The sequence below is a fragment of the Engystomops pustulosus genome, chromosome 2 (genome assembly GCF_040894005.1).
Source record: "Engystomops pustulosus chromosome 2, aEngPut4.maternal, whole genome shotgun sequence".
Lineage (NCBI taxonomy): Eukaryota > Metazoa > Chordata > Amphibia > Anura > Leptodactylidae > Engystomops > Engystomops pustulosus.
The window spans coordinates 253,779,321-253,789,298 of NC_092412.1; the positions used below are offsets into that span (position 1 = coordinate 253,779,321).

The 9,978-nt window shown below is 47.2% G+C and overlaps 1 protein-coding gene across 1 annotated transcript; it reads right to left on the reverse strand.

Moving 5' to 3' along the window:
• Positions 1–398: 398 nt before the first annotated feature.
• LOC140119644 (uncharacterized) lies at positions 399–5,586 on the reverse strand. Its single transcript, XM_072138883.1, has 7 exons — positions 5,467–5,586; positions 3,156–3,293; positions 2,918–3,079; positions 2,710–2,833; positions 2,528–2,625; positions 2,008–2,065; positions 399–1,428 (listed from the first exon to the last, which is right to left on the reverse strand). Exons 2-7 carry the CDS (start codon positions 3,261–3,263, stop codon positions 608–610), a joined length of 1,371 nt encoding a protein of 456 aa, XP_071994984.1. The 5' UTR covers positions 3,264–3,293; positions 5,467–5,586; the 3' UTR covers positions 399–607.
• Positions 5,587–9,978: the final 4,392 nt, after the last annotated feature.

A 9,978-nucleotide genomic window follows, 5' to 3' on the forward strand; every position in this document is an offset into this window, starting at 1 on the left:
TGGGAAAACCCCTTTGGATGCTCATGTCCAGATGTGTTGCCAGCCATATGCAAACAGAGGCCAGCAATGTCCTCAGTGCGTTACAGCCTGCAACTGCCTCTGTAGCAGGTACGTTGTTGTCAACTCTGGACGCTGTATTCAAACAGATCGGTGGTCCGCAGCGGCACAGGAGAACCAAGGAGGGTGAAGATGGAAGTAAAAATCAAACACTGTCCAGGTCCTATGGGGTTAAACAAATCCCCATGGCCGACAGCTAACACAGTCTACATCCTCATGGTCACAACTACTCTGGTTAGAAAAGTGCTACAGGTACAGAAGAGGACGGAGAAGAAGTTGTTGTAAATCAAAAAGATTTAAATTAAAAGTTTTTTTCTTGTATACATAATATAAAATACAAAAAAATAATACAAAGTGAAAAAAAAATAATATTACTAAATACATTGCCGACCCCTCCCGGGCCAAATCCCCAACCCGTGCCCCCACATGATTAGATTCGGTAGAAAAAAACCCAAAAAACTAGGCTTTCTCATAAGAGAATCTTAGATTATAGCCCAATTCTGCTACAGCAGTAACTTTTTGTGTTGTAGTCAGGCGTTAAGTTTACACATCAGAAGGCGTCTCTAGGCCGCATGTCCGATGACGCCTTCTCTCCTGTGTGAATTCTCTGATGCGCCACTAGACTCCATCTCTGAGTAAAGCGTTTCCCGCAGGCTACACATGAAAAGGGCTTCTCCCCTGTGTGAGTTCTCAGATGTACCATGAGGTTTGACCTACGGGTAAAGCATCTTCCACATTTTTCACACGAATTTGGCTTTTCCCCTGTGTGGATTCTCTGATGTTCTATTAGCTTTGGCTTCTGGGTAAAACATTTCCCGCATTCCTGACATGAAAATGGCTTCTCTCCCGTGTGAGTTCTCTGATGTTTAATAAGACTAGATTTCAGCCGGAAACATTTCTGGCATTCGGAACACGAAAATGGCTTCTCCCCCGTGTGGATTCTCAGATGTTTAATAAGATCCGATCTCATGGTGAAACATTTCCCACATTCGGAACATAAATAAGGTTTGTCCCCTGCGTGATTTTTTAGATGCTCCACCAGACTCGATTTGTAACCAAAGCATTTCCCGCATTGGGGACATTCCAGCGGCTTTTCTCCTGTGTGAATTCTCTGATGTTCGATGAGATGAAATTTCCTCGGAAAACATTTGCCGCATTCCGAACATGAGAACCGTCTCTCATCCCGATGGATTTTCTTGGGCTTTAAAAGGTAAGAATTATTTTTAAAATCTTCCCCACATACAGAACTGTCAAAAATGTCACATATTCGATGCTCCGTTATTTCTGCACCAATCGCCATTCGATTATCTTCTTCTTTATAAATCTGAGAGGAGGGGGAATGTTCTTGGGAACCTCTTATCTGGTCTTTATCTGGAAAATAAAAAAATTTCCAGGCATCAAAAGGAACAATTCATAGAACGCGGAACAACATGCGGTCAACCATCGGTACAACCATCGGTACAACCATCGCCAAAAACATTCAGCATCGAGATATAACGAGAAATAGACAAGTCTCTAGGATAGACTCAATGGGGGAATTCACGATCCTTCCTCTTCTGGTGCCTCGTCCGCCCGATATACCAAAAGCTTCCAGTGCCCGGTTGAATTCTACGGTAGGTCTGGCCAACTATAGCATCTGCCCCAGCCTGGGGCATCCCTGGTCCACTCACTAACCCTCCTCACCCACTAGGCATTTGGGGAAAAATTTGGCGTAGAAGCCGTGATAGATCCTCCCCATTGACTTTTTCACAGTTCACAAAGATCATTGAAAGAAACAGGGGGGTAACTTTGGGATATTACTCGCCTCCTAACAGCTCGTAACCTCCAAGATGGCGGAAGATCCATCAATTCTAATCATTGGGACACATTTACTTACAGGATCACTGGAGGTCACAGAAGACATCATCTTAGTCTGAAATGTATAACCACAGATTTATGAAAGTCTCTTACCATCCGCTGGCACGGGTTCTGCTCCTTCAAGTCCAGTTGGCACTTCACCAGATATTTCCTGCAAAGATCCCATAACAAAGACATGGAAATGATCAGATATGTAGGTGACTAATACTTACCTTTTCTCGTAACCGCAATTCTCCAGCCACTTATCACCATCCATGACCCCATAAGTCAATACGGGCAACTTATAACCACGTTGACTGGTTTCTTTACAACTTTTTGAAACTTTTTGTCTCGAGAAGTAGTAGAAGAAACCAGTCAAAATACTAATAAATCCCTCCCCCCCCCCATAACTGTTCAATCACATGACAATATTGTGTTAGCTTTGGATGCAGCTTATTGACATTGGGTCTCAGAACTTTCCATCTATCCACACTGGCTCTTAATGTTCACATCCATAAAGATCGGAGGTTTAGCCACAACCAACTACAAGATCATACAAATCATATCCTCGACCGGGGCGGGAAATGCTTAGAGGAAAGTTTTGTCTCATCAAAGAATTCAAAATTTCATCTACCTGATGGTCCAGTAGATCATTTTCCTCTTTTATTGGAAAATCCAGGGAATATGAAGGACTGGGACATCTCTCTGGAGGATCTACTCTACTGGATTCATCTATAGAGAGTAAGCAGAGATGACCAGATGATGGGTGAATGGAGGTGACCCTCAGACCTGGTATCATGAGAGGTCTCCTCTTACCTGGTGATGTGAGGGGCTGGTGGTCCTCCATCATGATGTCCTTGTACTGGTCCTTGTGTCCTTCTATATACTCCCACTCCTCCATGGAGAAATAGACAGTGACGTCCTGACACCTTATAGGAACCTGACACCCACAATGACACAGTCATCACCCGGACCCCTCCCTTGTGTTATTATATAATGTCCCAGCATTCCCTGCAGCGCTCACCTCTCCGCTCAGCAGCTCAGTGATCCTGGAGGTAAGTTCTAGGATCTTCTGCTCATGTATCAGTGAATGAGGTGGAGGCTCGGTGATGGGGCTCGGGGTCCATCCTCCTGACACACGGGGGGTCACACACTCACCAGACGACTTCTTCACTACTGTGTAATCCTGTGTATGGGGAGACACTGATCACTACTAGATCCTGAGAATAAGAGAGAAGACTGATGTCCGGGGAGACCCTCACCTCATCAGTTAGCAAGGAGATGATCTCTAGGGTGAGGTCTAATATCGTAGCAGCCATCAGCATTCTGTCATTGTCCATCCTCGGTGACTCGTTGACAAAAAGAACCATCGACTTACAAAGAAAATGCACCTAAGGAAACTGAGGATAAACAAGGAGGATTGAGGGCAAAATTGTACTTGGATGAACATCTCCAATCAAGTACATTTGATGGACAATTATCTTTTCAGTGACTCCTCTACGTCTGCGATGCCATCCTCCTCCTGACCCCTCCACACCTCTGATGCCATCCCTCCTCCACACCTCTGATGCCATCCCTCCTCCACACCTCTGATGCCATCCCTCCTCCACACCTCTGATGCCATCCCTCCTCCACACCTCTGATGCCATCCCTCCTCCACACCTCTGATGCCATCCCTCCTCCACACCTCTGATGCCATCCCTCCTCCACACCTCTGATGCCATCCCTCCTCCACATCTCTGATGCCTTCCCTCCTCCACATCCGATGCCATCCCTCCTCCACATCCGATGCCATCCCTCCTCCACATCCGATGCCATCCCTCCTCCACATCCGATGCCATCCCTCCTCCACATCCGATGCCATCCCTCCTCCACATCCGATGCCATCCCTCCTCCACATCCCATGCCATCCCTCCTCCACATCCCATGCCATCCCTCCTCCACATCCCATGCCATCCCTCCTCCACATCCCATGCCATCCCTCCTCCACACCTCTGATGCCATCCCTCCTCCACACCTCTGATGCCATCCCTCCTCCACACCTCTGATGCCATCCCTCCTCCACATCCGATGCCATCCCTCCTCCACATCCGATGCCATCCCTCCTCCACATCCGATGCCATCCCTCCTCCACACCCGATGCCATCCCTCCTCCACACCCGATGCCATCCCTCCTCCACACCTCTGATGCCATCCCTCCTCCACATCCGATGCCATCCCTCCTCCACATCCGATGCCATCCCTCCTCCACATCCGATGCCATCCCTCCTCCACATCCGATGCCATCCCTCCTCCACATCTCTGATGCCATCCCCCCTGCACATCCCATGCCATCCCCCCCGCACATCCCATGCCATCCCCCCTGCACATCCCATGCCATCCCCCCTGCACATCCCATGCCATCCCCCCTGCACATCCCATGCCATCCCCCCTGCACATCCCATGCCATCCCCCCTGCACATCCCATGCCATCCCCCCTGCATATCTCCGATGCCATCCCCCCTGCACATCCCATTCCATCCCTCCTCCGCACATCCCATGCCATCCCTCCTGCACTTCTGATGCCATCCCTACTCCATATCTGATGCCATCCCTCCTGCACATCCGATACCATCCCTACTCCATATCTGAAGCCATCCCTCCTGCACACCTCCGATGCCATCCCTCCTGCACTTCCCATGCCATCCCTCCTGCACATCCCATGCCATCCCTCCTGCACATCCCATGCCATCCCTCCTGCACATCCCATGCCATCCCTCCTGCACATCCCATGCCATCCCTCCTGCACATCCCATGCCATCCCTCCTGCACATCCCATGCCATCCCTCCTGCACATCCCATGCCATCCCTCCTGCACATCCCATGCCATCCCTCCTGCACATCCCATGCCATCCCTCCTGCACATCCCATGCCATCCCTCCTGCACATCCCATGCCATCCCTCCTGCACATCCCATGCCATCCCTCCTGCACATCTCCGATGCCACCCCTCCTGCACATCTCCGATGCCATCCCTCCTGCACATCCCATGCCATCCCTCCTGCACATCTCCGATGCCACCCCTCCTGCACATCTCCGATGCCACCCCTCCTGCACATCTCCGATGCCATCCCTCCTGCACATCTCCGATGCCATCCCCCCTGCACATCCGATGCCATCCCTCCTGCACATCCCATGCCATCCCTGCTGCACATCCCATGCCATCCCTCCTGCACATCCGATGCCATCCCTCGTAGAACCTTGTGAGGCAGACAGAGCTGACCCTGCAGTGTCCTCTTTTCCACCGGCACTGGATACAGGACACTCCCTATAGATCCGGGTGACGCTTATGTTTGTGTTATAAGCTGACGCTTATTTTAACCCTGAGCTGCAGTGAAGCGGCTCAGCCTGACAACCCTCTACCACTATAGACAGCATAATCTGGAGCTAATCCTGCAGCATGATGGGAGTTGTAGTCACAATGATAATGAATCTGTTCCCTTCAGTGCACACAATGGCACATTGTCCCCCTCCCCTGATAGGGACTTACAGCAGCTCCGCCATGTTGTACCGGTGACATCTACCCCTGACTTACCCTCCAGGACAGGACCCTCCATAGACATCCTCCTGCACCCCCTCCCTGCTGCTCAGCTGTGACGTCACAGGAAGGGGCGGGGCTCCCGGGGTCACAGGAAGCAGCAGCAGCAGTGTCATAGTCTCCACAAGCCACGAATCTTGCTGCACATTTTGGAGGGTCTTTACATGTATTTTGGACCTCAGATTTATCACAGAGGTCTATGAGGCCTGATACCTGCGGCTTTTAATGTAAAAAGTCTCACAGATGCGACAATTGTGAGATATTTTGAAAACAGAAAACTTATGTATCCGCAATATTACTTGTGTACAGGAGGGATTTACATGGGACTGTATACAAGAGGAGATGATGGGAGTGATGATATTACATGGGACTGTATACAGAGGAGATGATGGGAGTGATGATATTACATGGGGCTGTATACAGAGGAGATGATGGGAGTTATGATATTACATGGGGATGTATACAGGAGGAGATGATGGGAGTGATGATATTACATGGGCCTGTATACAGAGGAGATGATGGGAGTGATGATATTACATGGGGATGTATACAGGAGGGGATGATGGGAGTGATGATATTACATGGGACTGTATACAGAGGAGATGATGGGAGTGATGATATTACATGGGACTGTATACAGGAGGAGATGATGGGAGTGATGATATTACATGGGACTGTATACAGAGAAGATGGGAGTGATGATATTACATGGGGCTGTATACAGGAGGAGATGATGGGAGTGATGATATTACATGGGACTGTATACAGAGGAGATGATGGGAGTGATGATATTACATGGGGCTGTATACAGAGGAGATGATGGGAGTGATGATATTACATGGGGCTGTATACAGGAGGAGATGATGGGAGTGATGATATTACATGGGACTGTATACAGAGGAGATGATGGGAGTGATGATATTACATGGGGCTGTATACAGAGGAGATGATGGGAGTGATGATATTACATGGGGCTGTATACAGAGGAGATGATGGGACTGATGATATTACATGGGGCTGTATACAGAGGAGATGATGGGAGTGATGATATTACATGGGACTGTATACAGGAGGAGATGATGGGAGTGATGATATTACATGGGGCTGTATACAGAGGAGATGATGGGAGTGATGATATTACATGGGGCTGTATACAGGGGAGATGATGGGAGTGATGATATTACATGGGGCTGTATACAGAGGAGATGATGGGAGTGATGATATTACATGGGACTGTATACAGAGAAGATGGGAGTGATGATACTACATGGGACTGTATACAGGAGGAGATGATGGGAGTGATGATATTACATGGGACTGTATACAGAGGAGATGATGGGAGTGATGATATTACATGGGGCTGTATACAGAGGAGATGATGGGAGTGATGATATTACGTGGGGCTGTATACAGAGGAGATGATGGGAGTGATGATATTACATGGGGCTGTATACAGAGGAGATGATGGGAGTGATGATATTACATGGGACTGTATACAGAGGAGATGATGGGAGTGATGATATTACATGGGGCTGTATACAGAGGAGATGATGGGAGTGATGATATTACGTGGGGCTGTATACAGAGGAGATGATGGGAGTGATGATATTACATGGGGCTGTATACAGAGGAGATGATGGGAGTGATGATATCACATGGGGCTGTATACAGAGGAGATGATGGGAGTGATTATATTACATGGGGCTGTATACAGGAGGAGATGATGGGAGTGATGATATTACATGGGACTGTATACAGAGGAGATGATGGGAGTGATGATATTACATGGGGCTGTATACAGGAGGAGATGATGGGAGTGATGATATTACATGGGACTGTTTACAGGAGGAGATGATGGGAGTGATGATATTACATGGGACTGTATACAAGAGGAGATGATGGGAGTGATGATATTACATGGGGCTCTGTACAGGAGGAGATGATGGGAGTGATGATATTACATGGGGCTCTGTACAGGAGGAGATGATGGGAGTGATGATATTACATGGGACTGTATACAAGAGGAGATGATGGGAGTGATGATATTACATGGGACTGTATACAGAGGAGATGATGGGAGTGATGATATTACATGGGGCTGTATACAGAGGAGATGATGGGAGTGATGATATTACATGGGGCTGTATACAGGAGGAGATGATGGGAGTGATGATATTACATGGGACTGTATACAGGAGGAGATGATGGGAGTGATGATATTACATGGGACTGTATACAAGAGGAGATGATGGGAGTGATGATATTACATGGGGCTCTGTACAGGAGGAGATGATGGGAGTGATGATATTACATGGGGCTGTATACAGGAGGAGATGATGGGAGTGATGATATTACATGGGACTGTATACAGAGGAGATGATGGGAGTGATGATATTACATGGGACTGTATACAGGAGGAGATGATGGGAGTGATGATATTACATGGGACTGTATACAGGAGGAGATGATGGGAGTGATGATATTACATGGGGCTGTATACAGAGGAGATGATGGGAGTGATGATATTACATGGGGCTGTATACAGGAGGAGATGATGGGAGTGATGATATTACATGGGACTGTATACAGGAGGAGATGATGGGAGTGATGATATTACATGGGACTGTATACAGGAGGAGATGATGGGAGTGATGATATTACATGGGGCTGTATACAGAGGAGATGATGGGAGTGATGATATTACATGGGGCTGTATACAGGAGGAGATGATGGGAGTGATGATATTACATGGGACTGTATACATAGGAGATGATGGGAGTGATGATATTACATGGGACTGTATACAAGAGGAGATGATGGGAGTGATGATATTACATGGGACTGTATACAGAGGAGATGATGGGAGTGATGATATTACATGGGGCTGAACCAATCATTGGCTTCTTTATTATTTCACCACAGTTTCAAATAAGACCGGAGGGGGTGGGGTTCCCCTGAGATGAAGCTCCGCCCAGTTTTGTCGTCATTTCGGAGTCTTTTTGGAGACCTCACAGACAGATGTGTAGAAGGATCATTCATTATTACCGAAGAATTTCTCCATTCTCTAATTTACTAAAAATATTCAGTAATTAGGAGTTTATATGTCTGACAAAAAATATTCTACATCTATGAATCTCTATCTGTATGTAAGTCTATATGTCTACAGTCTGTCTATATGTCAATCCGTATTTCTATCTATCATATTACCTCCAATAAGCTCATATTAATGACCTGTGGCAGAACAGCAGCCAATCACGGCTCAGCTTCCAACTGCCACAGCAGCAAACAATGGCTCCTGTATATGGGGGGTAATAAGTGGATTTTGGAAACCGCAGCGTGAAAATATAAGCTCAAAACCAAGTCTATGACATTCCCTTGCAAAATTTGGTGATTTGGAAATTTGGTGTAAAAGCGACGGTGCAGATTCCTTTAGCGGACATACATTCACATACATATATACATACATACATACCTGTATATACACACACATATATACATACATACATACATACACACACACATACATATATACACACACATATATACATACACACACACACATACATATATACACACAAATATATACACACACATACAAACCCACACACATATATACACACACACACATACATACACACACATATATACATACATACATACACACACATATATACATACACACACATATATACATACATACACACATACATACACTCACCGGCCACTTTATTAGGTACACCTGTCCAACTGCTCGTTAACACTTAATTTCTAATCAGCCAATCACATGGCGGCAACTCAGTGCATTTAGGCATGTAGACATGGTCAAGACAATCTCCTGCAGTTCTCCCGAGCATCAGTATGGGGAAGAAAGGTGATTTGTGGCCTTTGAACGTGGCATGGTTGTTGGTGCCAGAAGGGCTGGTCTGAGTATTTCAGAAACTGCTGATCTACTGGGATTTTCACGCACAACCATCTCTAGGGTTTACAGAGAATGGTCCGAAAAAGAAAAAACATCCAGTGAGCGGCAGTTCTGTGGGCGGAAATGCCTTGTTGATGCCAGAGGTCAGAGGAGAATGGGCAGACTGGTTCAAGCTGATAGAAAGGCAACAGTGACTCAAATCGCCACCCGTTACAACCAAGGTAGGCAGAAGAGCATCTCTGAACACACAGTACGTCCAACTTTGAGGCAGATGGGCTACAGCAGCAGAAGACCACACCGGGTGCCAGAACAGGAAACTGAGGCTACAATTTGCACAAGCTCATCGACATTGGACAGTAGAAGATTGGAAAAACGTTGCCTGGTCTGATGAGTCTCGATTTCTGCTGCGACATTCGGATGGGTCTGAATTTGGCGTCAACAACATGAAAGCATGGATCCATCCTGCCTTGTATCAGCGGGTCAGGCTGGTGGTGGTGGTGTCATGGATCCATCCTGCCTTGTATCAGCGGGTCAGGCTGGTGGTGGTGGGGTCATGGATCCATCCTGCCTTGTATCAGCGGGTCAGGCTG

What these genes read in the sequence shown, in the direction of transcription:
- LOC140119644 (XM_072138883.1), bottom strand. Translation starts at nt 3,263, where the DNA reads ATGGTTCTTTTTGTCAACGAGTCACCGAGGATGGACAATGACAGAATG. An exon ending in CTGAGCTGCTGAGCGGAGAG is followed by an intron (nt 2,834 to 2,917) that starts GTGAGCGCTGCA and finishes TGTGGGTGTCAG; the next exon opens with GTTCCTATAAGGTGTCAGGA. An exon ending in CCAGCCCCTCACATCACCAG is followed by an intron (nt 2,626 to 2,709) that starts GTAAGAGGAGAC and finishes TACTCTCTATAG; the next exon opens with ATGAATCCAGTAGAGTAGAT.